Below are 22,109 nucleotides of genomic sequence, written 5' to 3' on the forward strand. Positions count from 1 at the left end.
GTGAGCCTGACATCAATAATAGGAAATTGGAAAAGATTCCAAGGGGCAGGATTGATGTTCAAACAGAGACTGATTAGGTGAAGTCAGGAGACATCATATCTCACAAATCTGATGAGTTTTTTGAGGAGGTGACCACGGTCTCACACAGAGACTGGTTCAGAAGATTAAGGAACAAGGGATCAAAGGTGTATTGGCAAAGCAGGTCCAATATTGGCTTGGTAACAGGATGCAGAGTGTAGTTGTGGATGGGCATTTTTCTGACTGTAAATCTGTAACAAATGGTATACTGTAGTGATTGGTCCTGGGACCTTTTTTTGTTTGTAATATATATAAATGACAGATGTGAATATAGGAGGTATGATTAGTAAGTTTGCAAAGAGCACAAAAATTGGTGGAGATGTAGACAGCAAAGAAAGTTCTCTAAGGATACAGCAGGACATAGATCAGCTGGAAAGTTGGGCAGAGTGATGCTGATGGAACTTGGTATTGGTTTAATATTGTCACTTGTACCAAGGTACAGTGAAAATCTTGTCTTGCATACTATTCATACAGATCAATTCATTACACAGTGCATTGACGTAGTACAGGGTAAAAATAATAACAGAATACAGAATGAAGTGTCACAGCCACAGGGAAGTGCATTGCAAGTAGACAATAAAGTGCAAGCTCAAACAGGGTAGATTGTGAGGTCAAGAGTCCATCTCATTGTATAAGGTTCATTGTATTATCTCATTGTATAATAGTCTTATAACAGTGGGATAGAAGCTGTCCTTGAGCCTGGTGGTATGTGCCCTCAGGCTCCTGTATCTTATACCTGATGGGAGAGGGGAGAAGAGAGAATGACCCGGGTGGGTGGGGTCTTTAATTATGCTGGCTGCTTCACCAAGGCAGCGAGAGGTATAGACAGAGTCCATGGAGGGGAGGCTGGCTTCCGTGATGTGCTGGGCTGTGTCCACAACTCTGCAGTTTCTTGCGGTCCTGGGCAGAGTAGTTGCCATACCAAGCCATGGTGCATCCAGGTAAGATGTTTTCTATGGTGCATTGATAAAAATTGGTGAGTGTCAACGGGGACATGCCAAATTTCTTTAGCATCCTGAGGAAGTAGAGGTGCTGGTGAGCTTTCTTGGTCGTGGCGTCCACATGGTTGGACCAGGATAGGCTATTGGTGATGTTCACTCCAAGGAACTTGAAGCTCTCAACCCTCTCGACCTCAGCACCAATGATGTAGACAGGTGATTGTACACCGCCCCTTTCCTGAAGTCAATGACCAGCTCTTTTGTTTTGCTGACATTGAGGGAAAGGTTGTTGTCATGACACCATGTCACTAAGCTCCCTATCTCCTTCCTGTACTCTGACTCATCATTATTTGAGATACAGCCTACTACAATGATATCATTTGCAAACTTCTGGATGGAGTTGGAGCAGAATCTGGTCACGCAGTCATATGAGTATATAGGGAGTAGAGGGCTGAGGATGCAGCCTTGTGGGGCACCAGTGTTGAGAATAATCGTGCTGGAGGTGTTGCTGTCTATCCTCACTGATTGCGGTCTGTTGGTCAGAAAGTCAAGGATCCAGTTGCAGAAGGAGGTGTTGAGTCACAAGTCTCGGAGTTTGGTGATGAGTTTGCTTGGAATTATAGTATTGAAGGTGGAGTTGTAGTCAATAAACCATAGCCTAACGTATGTGTCTTTACTGTCCAGATGCTCCAGAGATGACTGTAGGGCCAGGGAGATGGCGTCCACTGTAGACCTGTTTCGGCAGTAGGCAAATTGCAGTGGGTCGAGGTTGTCTGTGATACTGGAGTTAATGGATGCCATGACCAGCTTCTCGAAGCACTTAACCTCACACTTAACCAACAAGTGTGAGATAATGCCCTTCAGGAGATCAAATACTAGTAGGGCATATGGAGTAAATGCAGGGACCTTGAGAGGACTGATGTACTAAGAAACTTAGGGTTCAAGTTCACAGCTCCCTGAAAGTGGTGATACAGGTGAATAAGGTAGTGAAAAAGGCATTTAGTATGTTTGCCTTCATAGTCTGAAGCATTGAGAATAAAAGTGGGGACGTCATGGTGCAGTTGTACAAAACATTGGTTAGACCGCACTTAGAGTATTGTGTACATTTCTGATCAGGACACTACTGGAGGGATGTGATACAAAAGAGTACAGAAGAGATGCACCAGGATATTGCCTGGAATGGAGGGCTGTAGTTACAAGGATAAATTGGACGGTCTGGGTTTATTTATCAGGATGATCTTATAAATGTTCATAAAATTATGAGAGGTAGGATAGATAGTCAGGATTATTTTCCTTGGGCAGGGGAGTCCAGAACTAAAGGGCACTGGTTTAAGGTGAGAGGGGAGAAATTTAAAGGAGATCTGAGAGATAGGTGTTTCCACAGGGGGTGGTGGATATCTAGAACGAAATACCAGAGGAGGTTGTGGAGACATACAATTACAATGTTTAAAAGGCTTTTGGATAGGTATTTACAGAGGAAAGGTGTAGGGGGATACGTGTCTAACGCGGGCATATGGGATTACCGTAGATAGGTCTCACATCGGCATGGACAAGGTGGGCCGAAAGGGCCTGTTTCTGTGCAGTGACTTTCTATGATTCCATCAGCAAGCCTAAAAATTAGCGTAAACGTTCTGTATCAATAAACCACACCAACATTGGATTTAAAATCTGGCGAATCTCAGACAGACATATATTGAAGTAAGTATTCCCCTTTTAAGATGATAACTTACTTTCCAATACCCCGATGTAACAGTGTATTGAAGAAAATTAGAAATGCCACACATTTCAATCACCTATAGTTTTAGAGACTAAAAGGCAAAACTGGAAGGCTATTTTCAGTTTCCAGTGACTTCAGTATTTCGAAACCAAATACAGGAAATGAATTCGAATATTCTGGGATATTCCTTGTTGACAAAAAAACCTGGAAATTGTGCAATCACAACCAATGAACGCAGGAAACGTCATTCAGTATCAATCCAAACTGGCCGGGTTAAGAGATGACTCGATTTAAACTTTCAGGAAGTTCGCCCCACTGATATCACCACAACGGTTTTAGGAAAGTCCCGTCGCGGGGTTTTTGATATTGCAACCGTCAGCTTTGAAGGTGTCGACAAATGGACATTAGGAGACACTACTTAGTAACTCACGGCCCGTTGCTGCAGTTCGGTGAGTTCACGCAACATTGCATGAAATAAATCAGCAAATTTAGGCCGTCAATGCCGTTGCCCTCCTTCAATCAACCACCGCCCCCCCATACCCAACCCCGCGGGCCAATGATGTCATGGCTGCTAAGGACCGCCCTCGGCCTTGCTGCGATCACGTGGTGCTGAGCGGAGCGCCGCTATTGGTGGGAGCGGTGAGAGCGGAGCGCTGGTTATAACGTACTGCGGACGCCCCTCGGCTGTTGTTGGAGGCGAAGGGAGCTGGAGGTGTTTTTGTTGACGTTGTGTGTGTAAAGAAAATAGTCGCCGTCCTGCGGTATTTGTAAATACCACTCGGCCTTCTTCACTTGGGCGGGTTGGATTGAAGGCGGATCGTGTGCTGGTGGTTTTGGGTCGATCCGGAGTGGGGAGAGTCGAGGGAGGGCGAACAATCGCAGGAAGTCGGTCGTTTCAAGTGCGGCCGCCATTTGCTGCCTCGGTCCGCCGACCTCACAACTTTTCCTTTCGCCGCCGGAGGAAGGCGTCGGCTTCTGTCTACAGCGGTTCGCCACCTTCCCCCGCAGTTCCTCCGTCGAGTTCAGCAGGAGCGGGGGGCCGAACGTTGCATGGTGACTGCGGATGTCTGTCGCCCCTCGCGTCCTACTCTCGGGGTTTTAGCCCGAGGTCGCAAGCGGTGGAGGCGGTGGGAGGCCGCGATGCACCCGCTGCCTTTGCCCTGTCCGCCATCTGTCCCCCTCCCCGTCAGCGCCTGCAGCGGCGTCAAGGCCGCCGCCGGTAACCGCCACCGTCCGCAGCAGCACAGCAAGACGGCGGCCAGCCGGAGTCGGAAGTTACTGTCTGCTTCGTCCACCATTACGCTGCTCCAGAGACACACGCACCAGCCGCACCTGAGGACGCAACAGCCCGGCTGCCAGAGCGCAGCCGGCGCCACGTCGACGGACCCGAGAACGTTCTCCGCAGCCGCCTCTGCTGCTGCTTCGGTGGACGAGCGCACGAAGGAAGGGAAGGTAAGAGACCCGATGGCCGCTGGGAGCCCCGGTCCGTCGCCCCTGCGCCGGGCGGCAGGCGGACAGTTGGGAAGTTTGAATTTGGAACCCTGGCCGATCGGCCTCGCGCCCTTTGTGACGTCGGGCTCCGGGAGCCGGGCGGCCGTCGCCTCGGAGGGAGGGACGGATGGACCGACCAGTGGTGGGCGGACCGACCCAAAACTTTCTGACCGGTGATTTAAACCACTGCACCGACACGGAAAGATCAAGTGCAGCGTTTTCCAGTTGACCGGACCTCATTCCCCCTGAGAAGACTGCGGAAGCAGATCTTGCCACATTCAAACGAACACTTGATGTATTCTAGGCTGTGAAGAGTTGGGAATAACATTGATATAAATCCTCTTCGTTCTGGAGTTGATGGGTTGACTGGCCTTGAGGCAATCTTTTGGCGGAGAGGGTTTGATGGATTTAGTAAGACATTTGACTCTTCTTTCTTCTTCCCCACCCCCCACCCCCGGAAGCAAGACTGGGGATTGAAAGAATGGGAACCAAGGGAAAGTGACAAGCTAGATCTAAAATTAGTTAAGTGGCAACATTACACTCTAATGATAATCGAAAATAATTCAGTTTATCTGTGTCAGAGATGTATCAAATTTGTAGACATGTTGAGGTTGAATGTGCATTGTGGCCTAATCATTTGTTTTTTTTCATGCTTTTAGGCAATAAAATCAAATATGGAAAGATATGAAACAATCTCTCCACATACACAAGTCATGTATTGTGTAAGTAAAACAGAAGAATGCTTTCAAGCCTTAAATGCCACCAAGAAAAGAAATAAGCATAACCTGCTGCCGAAAAAGGCATCGGTAAAAAGAAATGAAAACAGCCATAGCCTGAATGCTCCCTCTCCTGAAGGCTGCAACGTTCTCAAAAAAGAGGGGGGAAAGCCTGTTACTCCTGGAAACCACTACAGAAGTCTAAAATTACAGAAAGTTGGTCTGAAGTCTATAACAACTCTTCAAGGAGATCAGAACTATGCTGGGCCAAAGTTTAGTGAGCCACCATCTCCCAGTGTTCTACCTAAACCACCAAGTCATTGGGTAGGGGTCCATGCTGATTATCCTGAAGATGGGAGTAAGGAAATAATGACAGTCCACTTAAAAACTTTACTGAAAGTTAACGCATAGTTCAAGAACATATTAAGGTTATCTTAATTATTGAGATAAAGTAAGACTATCATTCGAGATTCAACTTTGTGGCAGCAGTAGTTCCTGCATTTTAGACTGTTGTAAATTTCTGATTGTGTTTTTGGGATAAGCATATACAAGTGGTGCTAGTGATGAAGTGGAATTGTGTATATTAATGTAAACCATGTAATTATTTGTATATTTTCATATACTCAATTTCAAAAAGGAATTATAGTTTCATATGAGAATTTGTCTTGCTGGTGGGCTGAGTTAAATTTTATATTTTATACATAAGGGGAAAGCTCAAGTTAAAAGCTAGAGCAAAATTTTATCCTCTGCAAATGCGAGAAATGGTGATGTAAAATATTTGACAATCTGAAATGTTTTTGACAAAACCTATGGTTTAAGAAGTCAATGATTCAAGCACTGCTTTTATCTGCACTACTGAATGATATTACCATGAACAAGATGCACTTTCATCTTAACGGGTGTTAAGTATATAATGTGAATATTAGTCTTGTCACCAAATTAAAGCTCTTGCTGGAGGGAAAGAGTTCATTTTCTAGTTGGTCTGTTGGTAAACAGTAACTCAGTGTGCACATTTTATGGGGCATGTAAAATCTGTTCTCTTGAATACTATCGGTAAATTCTTTGTTTGAAGATTCCCCTCACCAATTTGCCCCAAGTCTGTGCCTACAAAGTGAATAGTGACAAGAACAATGATGTATTAGCTCATCTAAATTTCCTGTAATTCCAGTTTCTGAGAACAGTCTTGGGCATTGTTTTTGATAGTATTGTGGCCCTTGTGGAAATGTCTAAGCAAGATTGTTGGATGCTTCAGTCCTGCCTGACCATGTAATGAACCAAGATATACTTTGTACCAATGACCTATAAAAATTGAAATATTTGCTCACTCAAAAGAAACTTGTATTCACTTCAGATGAGTAACGTTATTCTGGTCTTTATTGAAGATTTAAATCTGTTGAATTTCTTTAGTTCACTTTTAAAATGGACTTGAAGTAAACAACAATATCTGCATATTTTGAGACCTATTTCAAACTTTCTCAAAAAGGTTAACCTACATAATGTCAGTAAATTTATCATATGATTAAATGCTCTTTTATTTGTAGACATTGGTTCATCTGAATGTGAATTGTCATAAGTTGTTTTAACAATATTTCTGCTGAGCACAAAGTTGGTAACTATCTGAAGTACAGTTACTTCTATAAGCTTCCTATAATTTCCCTGCAGCCACATTGTTTATTAAAATTCTGGCTTGGGTAAAAAAAACAAAATAAGAATGTGTTAGCACTACTTGTGATGGAAATGATTGTGTTCATTTTTGGGTCACATTGTATGGGCTACACCAAAACTAAATTGTAACTTCACTCTTTTGTTACGTGGGGGGGGGGGGGGGGGGGAGTAATGCACTGGAAAGTGTTTTGTGTAATTCGACACCAATTTGAGTCCAATTTTATTGTAAGGCTTGAATTAGTACATAGTAGTCTAATGCATAAATTCAAAAGTTGGAGCGGTTGGGTAACGTTTTATTCCTGTTCAAGTCATTTATTTACCAGTTTTAAAATAAGGGATAATACTTTAGGATTGAGAAGTATGTTGGCATGTAGAACTGGTATTTTCCAAAGAAAGCTGGCATGCTTAAATTGATAGTTTTTAATTGTACTATTCCTACAAATTGGCAGATTTCAAAAACAAATAAAATTCAATTTGTCTCCCTCATGATTGTCATCTTTATTGTCAGTACATTCTATTGACTTGTAATGACACAAATGTGTAAAGTGATTGTGGCAACAGGTAGGTAAGCATCAAGTTTACAAAACCTCAAAATAACTAAATACACAATGCCCTGCACAGTGGCTAGAAGGCATATGAAACTGATTTGTTTTCATTTCAAAGTCATCATGAGATAAACGAATATAGCTGATGCATTTGGCATTTAAGGTGTTGAGATGTATTAAATATCCATCGTTATTTGCCCTTTTATTTAAATAATGATGAGCCTTTTGAATATCAGGAGGCCTTGAGGTGAAAATAGAGTTCAATTGGATCTGAAGGCTTCTGACCCTAATGAGGACAGAAAGGTGATGACTTTCTAATTCCAAGATGGTATGTGACTTGAATTGCATTTTAAGATTCTTTGTCATCAAGAAGCCATTGTCTTTGTTGTACTATGTTGTGAGGGCTAAACTGCTCATCTTTCAACGGTGAAATGTTAAAGCAGGGGAAGGGATGGACCAGCAAATATGTGGCAGAGGGTCCAACCTGACTATATTTCAGGATGCAAAGCATTAGTACCTTAAGAAGTAAAACACATTGTGTGTTACACCTTGCACTTTGCCTGCAGTTGACATTTTCCAGTTGATTGTATACCCCTGTATTATGTTCATAGCTGAGGTTCCAAGGGTAAATGGCTTCCTTGACCTCCTGATGGACCAAGCTAAAGCACAAAACAACTCAAAGATTTGTTTAGCAAGCTTTTCCAAAGTCCATAGTCTCATTTTGATGTATAGAAATTTTCTTCAGCTAGCTACCAGGTCACTCAAAGACTTTCTGTAGTCCCTGCTGCAAATTCTATTACCTACCTACTATCTACTTCCCTCTAAGAAGAAACCAGACCATTCACGTTATCTATCCCTTACAGTGTGATGACTTATTCTGTTGCCTAATGTTTTAACTACTACCCGATGTTAGGCACAGCAGTGATACTTTCTTGAATCAGCAATGGCACATTGGGGGGAAAATATTGCCACAGGGTGCTCAACATTTTTTGCACCTGAAGTTCAAAAAGTTTGGATGGCATAGTGATGCAGCTGGTAGAGTTGCTCCCTCACAGCCTCAGCAATCTGGGTTAAACTCTGACTGCTGGTGCTGTTTCTGTGGATTGCACATTTATCCTGTGATTACATGGATTACCTCTGGGTACTCCAGTTTTCTGAAATATTAACTTTTTTTCACAGATGCTGTCTGACTTGCTGAATATTTGCAGCATTTTCTATTTTTACCACTGCATTAAATGTGGAATTGCTGTTTACACCAGATGATAATGGACTGCCTCCATTCCTAAGATGGAACACTATTATAGTGGCACAGTTGGCAGAATTGCTGCCTTGCAGCTTGAGCAACCTGAGTTGAATAATGATTTCTAATGCTGTCTGTGTGGCGTTTGTATGTTTTCCCTGGACTTCCTCTAGGTGGTCTGCTTTCCTCCCACATCCCAAAGAGACATGGTTTGGTAGGCTAATTGGCCTCTAAATCACCCCTGGTATGTAGGTGGGTGGGGAGGGGGGATGGGTTGATGGGGATATGGAGAGCATAAAGTTGACTTAGTGTAGCATTAATATAAATGGGTGTTTGATCAGACTCGGGCCAAAGATCCTGTTTCTTTGCTGTACTAAACTATGAGAGCAGCATGGGTGTGCCTCTTGTGTCTAGGGTAAGCAGAAAGGGATAGCTGGCTGGCTCCCTAAGGGAAACAAAGGTCCTTTTGCTTACCATCACAGTAAGCTTCTAGAGTTCCATGAGAATCTGCACAGTCTAGCTCCAATTTCCACCACCCCAACCAAGCATTTAATTAATAAAGACCAATTGGTGCTGACAGAATGCCTGTCTGATAATTATCATACAATGAAAATTTCATGTTGTCTCTGCAGCATGTATCTTGAGCCCAAACCACTATGCTCCTTCTAGATCTAGGTTTTAAAGGCCATTTTAGTGACAATAATTTTATTTGAGATAAATTTAGTTGTTGCTGGTTTATCTTGCTGAAATGAAACTATTAAAGTTTCAACTCCATACAAGGAAAATAGGCTAAATGTCAGGTAATAACTCGTGCAGGATTTGCATTAAATTATACATAATTTGGCCCAAAGAGTTGGAGCAGTAATAGTATATTGACATGAGTATTTGCAAAAGCTTTTATGTAAACAACAGTGTCTTGGTAGATTCATGCATTGGATCACAAATAATATTCCAATGGGAAGCATTTGGAACAGTTTCAAGTATCTCTAGCCTCCAATGATTTTAAATAAATGATTTACTGGGGCAGCTGTTATTTACTGAAGGGCATTGGGAATTTCTCATCGTGTAGTTAATTGCCATGATTATTACGTAACTTCTAGAAATTGTGAACTTACTGTGTTTCAGTTATAATTGAAGAGATCTGTCATTTTGTGTTGCTGAAATTATTTGTAACATTTTGGGAGTAAGGATTATATTTCGTCAGAATATTTGATTTTTAACTCTGCAAAGGAGTAGCTAACTTAAAATGATTTAGCAATATGGTAAATGTAAATATCAAAATATTTTGGAACAGAAAGTCACTAATTGGCTGATCAGAGATAAATCAGCCAGTAGCGAGAAAAGTACCCACTTAATGTGATGGTAGAATTATGTAATTACATCCTGACAAATTTACTCAGGCACTTGGCAGTGTTAATATGGACATGAAACTCTGGAAAAGACAGAGCATATGTCTTGCACCGCCATTGGGCAGAATTGGTCAAATTATTTCCTACGTAATGCCAATGAGAATCAGCTGTTTTTGTATAGGCTACCACATTTGATATTGGTGCCTGTAGGCATGATTATAGATTTTCTGTTTTGGAATATGAAAGTTTAAAAAGTCATGCTTTAGTTTTTATCCGTGACCCATTTTTATAATTGAGAGAATAGGCTAGTTTGGCCACAGGTAGTACAGTAAAATGACCCATAGTTAGTTTTACTTCGCTTCTTAAGAACAGAAAAAAAAATCAGAATTAAGGAGTGCTCTGCCCCACAAGCTAATATTTCAGCTACAAAAGCAAATTTATTAAGCTATTGTAATAATAGACATTTGTTTGCCATTAATTATTTATATAAATGCGTGTGAAAATTAGGCATTTTACATAAATATTTGTCTCCCCAGCACTTGATTACTATGAATATACCATTCTTTATCCAATGTGAGTTATGTACGTTCACTGCTTCATACTTATGAAAATAACTTGGGTTTTAACTCAAAAATAAAGTTCTAACCATCAGAAATCTAGTTTGAAGCTTAAGAGTAGCAGCAGGAGAATTATAAATCAGCTAACGAGCATTTTCTTCTATCTTGTCAAGGCATTCAAGAGATGTGCAAGAGAGGTCCTCCTGAAATTACAGCAATATGCAAATTGATTCTGGCATCATGGAGAGTTAAATGGGAGGGAAATAAAAGTGTTTGACACTAAAAAGGAAATGGAGCCTTTTGGTTACAGCTTTAAGAATGGTGGAAATATGGAAGTTTCGTTAGAAATTTGAAGGACATAATAAGGCCGTGAATATCAACAGATAAAGTAAAATGAAGAACAAGCTCATCAAAGGTAAGAGATTACAGAGTTTCAAGGGATGGGAAGAAACTCCAAGGAAATTGAGTTATACTGATTATTTTTATACCAATGTTGGTAAATGGAAAAAAAGCTTTACCCAAAGACATGAATAAATTTGATAAGTTTGTTACTGCTTGCAAGTCGGTGTTTGTACATAGCATACAGTCTGAATCTGATATAAATTGAATAAACTACTCAACAAAAGCCTGAATGATGAGTGGAAAGGGTAATTGAAACAACGCACATAGAATCACAATGTTCATGCGAAATGTCAAAGTACAGAAAAAAACATTTTATTTCTGGGTTCACCTTAAAATTTTACATTTCCACTAGGTACACTGGCACTTACGTAAAAAAAACCGTCCTGGAAAGAGACACTAACCAGATTCCAGACCTAAAAAAATGACAAATGTAAGGAATTAGTTTGTTAACCATTTGGCATCCTGGAATAACTTGCCTGAATTGAAAGTGAAAACAGAAGGACACTAAAGTATTGGACTTTACTGAATATCTTTACCACAATTGATTAAAGAGCACTTAATATGTAAATAATGCATTGTTCAAGACAAAAAGAAATAATAGAAGGGATAACTTTAATTGTTTATCTCAACTCAAATATCAAGGAAATTGATACAACATAATTTTCTCAGTTCACAACTCAGGAGGGATGTTCACTAACCTGAAGCTTATGTTACTGATTTGGATTATTCACATGAGGATAACATTTAAAATTATCCTTGATATTTTAGAGTAAATTAATTAACAATTAATTAAAGCTCTATTTTGTTACAAACCTCTAGTGCAGTTAAAGAAGACAGCATTATGATGTGATTTTGGCTCATTAATAATGCTACAATGGGTACATTTCACTAGAAACTCCATATGGAAATTTAATAACTGCTTCTAAAATGTCTTTCGTAATAGAAAGTTGTTTATAAGGTGGTCAGGCACTTTGTCAGGAGATCACCCATCTAGATTTAATTCTTGCAAGAAAGGTGCCATCAAAAATTTATGTTAGCTTAATTATATATGTCCTATAATATGACCAAAGACTAAAAGAGAGATACTCTTGTGAAAACTAATAAACAAGATTTGTTTTGAGTCTGGCTCACCTCACGCACTTGCTGCTGAGCAAAAAGCCTCCGAGATCCAATCAGCCAGACTTTTTGTGGCACCAGAGCCTAACAACATGATCAGAGTACGTTGGGGAACATGACAAACCAGACCCACAAAATGACTCAGAAAACTGACAATGGACAAAGCCACATCTCCAGCTTTGCCTATTTTCAAAGCTGTCAAAATTATGAGAGGGTATAGATAGGGTAGACTGCGGTAGATAAAAGTAGAAGACATAGGTTTAGGGTAAGCCACGGTAGTGTAGCAGTTAGCATAACGCTTTACAGCGTCAGCGACCCGGGTTCAATTCCGGCTGCTGTCTGTAAGGAGTTTGTATGTTCTCCCAGTGTCTGTGTGGGTTTCTTCCAGATGCTCTGGTTTGCTTCCACATTCCAAAGACGTACAGGTTAGGACCTGTGGGCATGCTATGTTGGCGCTGGAAGCGTGGCTACACTTGCGGGCTGCTCCCAGAACACCCTACGCAAAAGATGCATTTCACTGTGTGTTTCAATGTACATACGACCAATAAAGATATCTTGTATAAGGGACAAGAAACTCAGAGGAGATATGGGGGGTGGGTGCGGTGGGAACCCAGAGAGCAGTAAGAACCTTGAATGCACTACCTGAGAAGTGGTTGAAGCTGGGTCACTGATAGCAATTCTAAAGTATCTAGAAGAATACTTGAATAGCTAAGGCATAGAAGGTTATGGACCAAGTGCTGGGTGATGGGCTTAATAGAGAAGGGCGCCCACTGGTCAGCATTGATGGCCTGTTTCCATGCTTTATGCTTCTATGACTCTAAATGTTTAATACTCAAATGCATTCAACCAAGAAGAATTAAATAAAAGAACATTTCAATATTATTAAAAACTTAAAATTAAAGACCCTCAAGCACTTTCAAATCATTAAAATAATTTTCATAAATAATTTAAAATAATATAGTAGCTTATTCCAGTCTTTCTTCGAGCTCTTAACATTTCCATTCAAATAATTCTGAGACACAGGATGTACACACACTTGGAAAGGCAAGGACTGATTAGGGATAGTCAGCATGACTTTGTGTGTGTGAAACCATGTCTCACGAATTTGGTTGAGTATTTTTTCCCAGGGTCGGGGAGTCCAAACCTGGAGGGCATAGGTAAAGTGGGAGGGAAATGATTTAAAAGGGACCTGAGGGACAACGTTTTCACACAGAGGGTGGTGAGTATATTGGAAAGAGCTGCCAGAGGAAGTGGTAGAGGCAGGTACAATTATGACATTGAAAAGGCATGGATAGGAAAGGTTTAGAGGGATATGGGCCAAGCACATGTAAATAGGATTAGGTCAGTTAGGCAACTTGGTCAGCACAGACAAGTTGGGCCAAAAGGCCTACTTCCGTGCTGTCTTATAACTCTGTGAATGAGCTCACGGATCAAGCACCAGGCCTTTTTGGGCACAGGCTCCATGACCAGATTCCCCAGCTTAAATATTAGGGAAATTCTAACTTTGTGCAGGGTCCAGCAGCAAAGCACATTGACAAAACATTTGGATATGCATGCAACAAATTCTCCTATTTTGCAAGCATTTATTGGGGTAAATGACAGTAATTTGCTGTGGGAATGATAGCAAAACCTAGCAAATTCCAAACAAGTATGTTTGATAGATATGATAATGTTGGGCAGCATGGCAGTGTAGCGATTAGCATAATGCTTTACAGTGCCAGCGACCCGGGTTCAATTCCCGCTGCTGTCTGTAAGGAGTTTGTACGTTCTCTCCATTTCTGCGTGGGTTTCCTCTGGGTGCTCCAGTTTCCTCCCATATTTCAAAGATGTACAGATTAGGAGCTGTGGGCATGCTATGTTGGCACCAGAAGAGTGGTGACACTTGTGGGCTGCCCCCAGCTCATTCTCAGCAATGCAAAATGATGCATTTTACTGTGTGTTTCAATGTACATGTGACTAATAAATATCTTTAAAAAAATATACAAGTTAAATATGTAAGGAAAGATGCCAACCAGGCGAAAAGCATTTGCAAGGAAAAATAAAAAAACATTGCCAATAATAATGACCCAGATTTTTCTGAATTTGGCTTGCCTCTCGCACTTGCTACTGAGATAAACAACAGTCCCCAGCATATCTTATGCATATCAGAAAAAATATTGCTGAACAAAAGCCTCCTGGTTCCAATCAGCCAGAACCTTTGTCACTTCTTTAAAATATAAACCAGTCCTCCCTAGTTACAGCAGGGTTCCGTTCTGTGAACTCTCAGTAACCTCGACAGCTTACAAGTCGGAAATATGGCCACGAACCAAGTTCCTAGGTGGCAGAAGGTGCCTGCAGCCCTGCAGCAGCTGACAAATCCATCCCACCGGTCTCCCAGACGCCCACTCATATACATAAGTTGGGTATTCCTAATATGGAGAGGACCAGTACACAGAAGCAAAAGAGCATTAGCAAGCATCCAAGTACTTAGGATACAATCAGAGAAATATCCAACACAGAAATGGGCCCTTATCTCTCACCTCATCCATTGCCAACCATGATGTCTGTCTACACTAATTGCATTGGAATGCACTTAGTCCATAATCCTATGCTCCTCTCCTAGCCAAGAACCTGATCAAATGCCTTTTAATTTTTGTAGCAGTATTTGCCTCCAAAACCACCTCTGGCAGCTGGTTCCAAATATTCACCAATCTCTGTGTGATAGACTTGCCCCTCAGATCTCTTTTAAATTTCTCCCCTCTCACCTTAAACACACGCCGTCTAGTTCTAGACTCCCCTGCCCTGTGAAAAAGATTCTGACTATCTATGCCCCTTAAAATTTTATAATCCCCTCTAAGGTCACTTCTCAGTCTCCTATATTCCACTGGGGATAAACCTAGCCTATCCAATTGCTCTTAATAACAACAGCCCTCCATTCCAGGCAGCTTCCTGGTGAATCCCATCTGCACTCTCTTTTGCTGCCACATCCTTCCTGTAGTGTGTTCATCAGAACTGTATGCAATACTCCAAGTGCAGCCAGACCAATTTTTTTGTACAGCTGCAACATGATGTCCCAACTCTAATCCAGTCATAGAGCAATACAGCACGGATACAGGCCCTTCAGCCCAACCAGTCCATACCAACCACGGTGCTCACCCAGCTAGTCCTGCATTCAGCCCATATCTCTCTAAGCCCCACCCCTCCATGTACCTATCCAAGTGCTTCTTAAATGGTACTATTGTACCTGCTTCAACCACTTCCTCTGGCAGATCGTTCCATATACTCACCACCCTCTGCGTGAAAAATTTGTCCCTGAGGTCCCTTTTAAATCTTTCACCCTAAACCCCTGCCTCCTAGTTTTGGATTCCCCTACCCTAGGGAAAAGACTGTTACCATATCCATGCCTCTCATAATTTTCAGCATTTCTATAAGGTTGCCCCTCATTCTCCTACGTTCCAAGGAATAAAGACCTAGCTTGGCCAACCTCTCCCTGTAACTCAGGCCCTCTAGTCCTGGCAATATCCTCATAAATCTTTTCTGCATTCTTTCCAGTTTAACCACATCTTTCCTATAACAGGGTGACCAAAACTCCAGTGCGGCCTCATCAATGACTTGTACGACTGCAACATAATATCCCAACTCCTGTATTCAGTGCCTTGAATGATGAAGGCCAGCCTGCTAAACACCCTTTTCATCATCCTGTCTACCTGTTACACTGTTTTCAATGAACGATGCTCTTGTACTCCTAGGTCCCTCTGTTCCATTACGCTCCCTAGTGCCCTACCATTCACAGTCAAAGTCCTTCACTGGTTTGACTTTCCAAAATGCATCTCCTCACACTTATTTGTATTATACTCAATGCCTCAGTCTGTGAAGGCAATCATACCATATGCTTTCTTCACTACCCTATCCACTCATGCTGCTACTTTAGGAGAATGATGGACTTGCACTCCATGATCTCTCTGTACACCAATGCTCCTAAGGTCCCTGCCAATTACTCTATATGTCCTTACAGAATTTGATCTGCCAAAGTGCGTTACCTCAAACTTGTTTAGATTAAATTCCATCAGCCACCGCTTTGCCCAACTGTCCAGCTGATCTATGCCCTGCTGTATTTTTAAACAACTCCACCATTTTTTGTGTGATCTGCAAACTTACTAATCATACCCCCTACATTCTCATTTCGCACCACAGAAAGCATCCTATCCAGATGCATCACAGCTTGGTACAGCAACTACTCTGCCAAGATCGCCAGAAATTGCAGAGTTGTGAATGCAGCCCAGTCCATCACGCGGATCAGCCTGCCCTCCAATGACTCTGTCTACATTTCCCACTGCCTTGGGAAAGCAGCCAACATAATCAAGGATCCCTCTCATCCCAGGCATTCTCTCTTCTCCCCCCTCTCATCGGGCAGAAGATATAAAAGCTTAAGAGCATGTACACCAGGCTCAAGGACAGCTTCTATCCTGCTGTCATCAGATTCTTGAACAGACTTCTCACATGCTAAAGCTTAACTCTTGATTTCCCATTCTACCTCATTGTGGCCCTTGCACTTTATTTGTGTACCAGCACTGCACTTTCTCTATAACTGTAACACATAAATCCTGTCCCTCAGAATTGTTCACTAACAACTTCCTTTTCACTGATGTAAGGCTCACCAGCCTGCAATATACAGGCTTATCACTACCGCCCTTTTTGAACAAGGGGACAACATTAGCTATCGTCCAGTCTTCTGGTAGTTCACCCATAGCTAATGAAGATGAAAGAATCTGTCAGAGCCCCACCAATCTTCTCCCCTGCTTCCCTTGGCATCCTGGGATAGATCCCACCCAACCCTGGGGTTTCATCCACCCTAGTGTGCTCCGATATTTCTAGCACTTCCTCCTTCCTGATACAGATGTGCTCCAGAATATAACCATACTCCTCCCTTAAATCTCCAGTCTCCACACCTTTCATCCTGATAAATATGGATGAAAAATAATAATTTATGATCTCGGTCCTATTCCCTGGCTCCATGCATAGATTACCTTTATGGCCCCTGAAGGGACATATTCCTTCCTTAGTTACGCTCTTGCTTCTAATATACTTATAACGGGTGTTAGGATTCTCCTTAATCTTACTTGACAAAGTCATTTCATGGCCCCTTTTTGCCCTCTTAATTTCTTAAGTTTTCTCCTATATCCGCTATAAATCTCAAGTGAATTGTTTGATACCAGTTTCCTCTACCTGACATATACTTCCTTCTTTTCCCTAATCAAACCTTAAGTATTCTTTGTTAACCAGGGTTCACTAAACTTACCATCTTTGCCTTCACAGGGACATGCTGACTCTGAATTCCTACTATCTCATTTTTAAACACCTCCCTCTTATCACATGCTGTTTTCCCCCCAGCAGCTGCTTCCAGTCTACCTATTCCCGAATCCTGCCTTAAACTTATCAACATCTGCCTTCCCCCAGTTTAGGGCCCTAACTCGAGGAACAACTTTATCTTTCTTGATGATAACCTTGAAGCTTACAAAACTGATCACTGTTCCCAAAGGGTTCCTCAACAGATAGATCAATCACTTGCTTTTCCTAATGTAAGGCCAAGTACAGCCCCCTCCCTAGTAGGATTCTCTACATAATGCTTCAGAAAAACCTCTTGAATGCATTTTACAAATTCCATACAAGACCCTTACACTAATGCAATCCCAGTCAATATTAGGAAAACTAAAATCTCACACTACTACAACCCTATTGATTTTACACCCTCTGTGATGTGCCTACATAGCTGTTCTTCTAATTCCTTCCATTATTGGGATGCCTTCAGTATGACCCCATCAAAGTGACCACCCCTTTCTTATTCCTAAATTGTACCCACATAAAGTAATAAAATCCAGTATTATTATATTTAAAATGTATACAGGAAGGAAGTTTGGAAGAGAGAAGAATGGAATAATTTAAGATTATTAAAAAAATAATTCACTCTCATCAGAGAAGAAAATGCTGGTGCAGTAAAACACTGGTTCGGCATCAGTGATAAAAGACAGCAAAGCCCCTTATTTTCTGCGCGTCGTTTCTTTCAGTCTACTGCAGAACATAACTTGTATATCAAGGTCTCCTGTACAAAGGTTGTTCATGTAAGTTATCAATTCCCTGTCAGTCATAGAGCAATACAGCATAGAAACGGGCCCTTTGGCCCAATTGGTCTATGACAACCAAGATTCCCATCTAAGCTAGTCCCATTTGCCCACGTTTGGTCCCTATCCCTCTAAACCTTTACTATCCATATACCTGTCCAGGTACCTTTTAAATGTTGTTAGTGTACCTGCCTCAACCATTTCCTCTGGCAGCCCATTCCTCATTAGGCGAAAGCTAAGACATTTAAAAGTGAAAGATGCAGTGAAAATCCAGAATTCATTTAACCCAAAAGACCATGGGTGTTCTGACAGAAAATGGGTGTAAGGTATTTCACTCTCAAAAGATTTTAAGTTCCTAGCACACCTATCTCCACCTTAGTATTTCTGTCAATGGCAATATAGTCAATAACTTTCTATTTCTTCAGAAACCTTTCACTTCACACTTATCGCCCCAATCCCGTCGCTCAATAACATCAATTTCACAACAATCTGATTAGTTTTGAAGATAATTGTTAACCAAACCTGGAGATAACATGTGGGTGATTGCTGCACTCTGAATGCGTTGTTTATTTGCATGCTATCCAACAATCTGTGCAATCTATTTTCTTCTAATATATAGTGCAAATACTAGCCATAGAATCATAGAACAGTACAGCACAATACAGGATCTTCAGCCCACAATGTCGTGCCAACCTTTAAACCTCGCCTAAGACTATCTAACTCCTTCCTCCTACATATCCCTCTATTTTAATTTCCTCCATATGCTTATCTAGTAATCTCTTGAATTTGACCAATGTACCTGCCTTCACCACCACCCTAGGCAGCACATTCCATGCCCCATCCACTCTCTGGGTAAAAAACCTTCCTCTGATATCTCCCTTGAACTTCCCACCCATTACTTTAAAGGCATACTGTCTTGTATTGAGCATTGGCGCCCTGGGAAAGAGGCGCGGGCTGTCTGCTCTGTCTATTCCTCTTAATATTTTGTACACCTCTATCATGTCTCCTCTCATCCTCCTTCTCTCCAAAGAGTAAAGCCCTAGTTCCCTTAGTCTCTCCTCATAATGCATACTCTCTAAATCAGGCAGCATCCTGGTAAGTCTCCTCTGCACCCTTTCCAACGCTTCCACATCCTTCCTATAATGAGGCAACCAGAACTGGACACAGTACCCTAAGTGTGGTCTAACCAGAGTTTTGTAGAGCTGCATCATTACCTCACGGTTCTTAAACTCGATCCCACAACTTATGAATGCTAACACCCCATAAGCTTTCCTAACTACCCTATCCACCTATGAGACAACTTTCAGGTATCTGTGGATATGAACCCCCAGATCCCTCTGCTCCTCCACACTACCCAGAATCCTGCCATTAACTTTGTACTCCGCCTTGGAGTTTGTCCTTCCAAAGTGTACCACCTCACACTTCTCCGGATTGAACTCCGTCTGCCACTTCTCAGCCCAGCTCTGCATCCTATCAATGTCCTTCTGCAATCTTTGACAATCCTCCACACTATCCACAACACCACCAACCTCTGTGTTGTCTGCAAACTTGCCAACCCACCCTTCTACCCCCTCATCCAAGTCATTAATAAATATCACAAAAAGCAGAGGTCCCAGAACCGATCTTGTGGGACACCGCTAGGCACAGCCCTCCAATCTGAATGCACTCCCTCCACCACAACCCTCTGCCTTCTACAGGCAAGCCAATTCTGAATCCACACGGCCAAGCTTCCCTGGATCCCATGCCCTCTGACCTTCTGAAGAAGCCTACCATGTGGGACCTTGTCAAATGCCTTCCTAAAATCCATGTAGACCACATCTACTGCACTATCTTCATCAATCTGCCTGGTCACCTCCTCAAAGAACCCTATCAGGCTTGTGAGACATGATCGGCCCTTCACAAAGCCATGCTGGCTGTCCCTAATCAGACCATGATCCTCTAAATGCCCATAGATCCTATCTCTAAGAATCCTTTCCAACAGGTTGCCCACCACAGACATAAGGCTCACTGGTCTGTAATTCCCTGGACTATCCCTACTACCTTTTTTGAATAAGGTGTCACGAACCAGCAACAAAAGAAACACACTGAGCATGATTTAGTGTTAAAAACTATTTTATTAATCACTACTTATGATAATACGTAAAATAAAAGTAAAAATGTTAGTATGTTAGAATTCAAGAATGTTAAACCTCGAACGTTAACCCCAAAACTAAACTCTTCGTGTGTGTGTGTGTGACAAAGTCCAAAACTCCCAGTTCCTGAATGGTTCTTAAAGTTCAGTTCCGCAAGTCATAACGTGAAACATGAGCAAGGGCTTCTTCAACAACCACCGTTGTCTGAAGATAAGATGTAGATGTAGAAAAACATAGAGAGAGTACATACGAAAACCAAATGTTCCACGATGGAACCCAAACGACACTTCAGTGTTTACTCGGTAGTGACTTCCTCACCCCGAAAAGCATCCGAACCGTGGTCGTCCACACACAAATACCTGTTTCCTTCTACAGGTCAGCAACAAAGTGAACTCCACCGGATTACTTCCAACTTCCATACATGGATTTCAGTGGCAAACACAGTTATTGTTTCTCATCCATCGATAGAGAAAACAAGCAGGCTGGTGTCTCTCTCCCTTCTCTCTCTCTCTTCTTCTTCTTCTGACTTCTTCAACAACGTCATTACGTCCTTTATCTTCTATTGACGTAAGCACGCCCCACACACACATACACACACACTCTCTATCTTAAAGGGACTTTCACTGAGTCCGTAACACCTCCCACCTAAAAAAAAAATTTCCCAAGAAAATTTTAACCGCGCATAGTTAGTAATGTTAATAATTATCATGCTACACAACTACAGACTATCAGATTAGTACAGATACATGTTTCCCATTTAACATCGAGAAAGACAATCAGCAATCACATTATCTTTGCCTTTAATGTGAGTTATCATGAGATCAAACTCTTGCAAAATTAAACTCCAGTTTAACAGCCTTCTGTTTTTGTTTTTGACTCGGCTCAGAAACACCAATGGGTTATGATCTGTATACACAGTCAATGGTTTCTGAGCGGTGCAAACATATACACTGAAATGTTGCAAGGCTAAAACAAGCGACAGTAATTCTTTCTCTATGGTGGAATAATTCTTTTGATGCTCATTAAATTTCTTTGAAAAGTAAGCTACAGGATGGTCAATATCATCAAGGTCACCCTTCTGCAACAACACAGCTCCTGCAGCTTCATCACTGGCATCTACTGCTAATGAAAATGGCTTTTCAAAGTCAGGTGTTCTGAGCACAGGATCGTAGCATAAAATGGCTTTCAGCTTCTCAAATGCTTCTTGACAAGAATCTGTCCAAACAAACTTTACTCCCTTCTTCTGAAGATTAGTTAGGGGAAGAGCAATATCAGCAAAATTTTTACAAAATTTTCGATAATATCCAACCATTCCCAAAAATCTTCTAACAGTCCTCGTACCTGTGGGAATAGGGAACTCAGATATTGCTTGAACTTTTGCCTGAACAGGAGCTTGCTTGCCTTGACCTACAACATAACCAAGATACGTCACAGTGGCATGGCCAAATTCACTTTTAGCCAAGTTAACTGTAAGGTTAGCCTTGGAAAGTCTTTCAAACAACCTTTCTAACGCAGAGATGTGATCTTCCCAAGTATCATTCCCAGTCACTAAGTCGTCAATGTAGGCATCTGTATGTTTTAACCCATGAATCACTGAATTAATCATTCTTTGAAATGTTGCTGGAGCATTTTTCATTCCAAATGGCAAAACATTGTACTCATACAATCCAGAAGGGGTTACAAAGGCTGAAATCTCCCTTCCTCTATCTGTTAATGGAACACACCAGTACCCTTTTAATAGGTCAATCTTTGTAAGAAATTTTGCCTTTCCCACTCTGTCTATGCAATCATCCACCCTAGGAATAGGGTAAGCATCTGACTTTGTTACAGCATTCACTTTCCTGTAATCTGTGCAAAATCTAACAGTTCCATCAGGTTTAGGTACAATAACACAGGGCGAACTCCAATTTGAAGTAGAATGTCTAATAATATCATTTTCCAACATGTACTTTAGTTCCTGATCAACAAGTTTACTTTTTTCCACATTCATTCGATATGGGTGTTGTTTGATTGGTTTTGCATCCCCAACATCAACATCATGGGTAATTATCGATGTTCTGTTTGG

The 22,109-nt window shown here is 41.6% G+C and overlaps 1 protein-coding gene across 1 annotated transcript; it reads left to right on the plus strand.

The window, feature by feature from the left end:
- Nucleotides 1-3,783: 3,783 nt before the first annotated feature.
- pnrc1 (proline-rich nuclear receptor coactivator 1) lies at nucleotides 3,784-7,109 on the plus strand. The gene is made up of 2 exons (XM_052025162.1): nucleotides 3,784-4,185; nucleotides 4,884-7,109. Exons 1-2 carry the CDS (start codon nucleotides 3,784-3,786, stop codon nucleotides 5,349-5,351), a joined length of 870 nt encoding a protein of 289 aa, XP_051881122.1. The 3' UTR covers nucleotides 5,352-7,109.
- The last annotated feature ends 15,000 nt before the right edge of the window (nucleotides 7,110-22,109 follow it).

The sequence above is a fragment of the Pristis pectinata genome, chromosome 10 (assembly GCF_009764475.1).
Source record: "Pristis pectinata isolate sPriPec2 chromosome 10, sPriPec2.1.pri, whole genome shotgun sequence".
NCBI classification, from domain to species: domain Eukaryota; kingdom Metazoa; phylum Chordata; class Chondrichthyes; order Rhinopristiformes; family Pristidae; genus Pristis; species Pristis pectinata.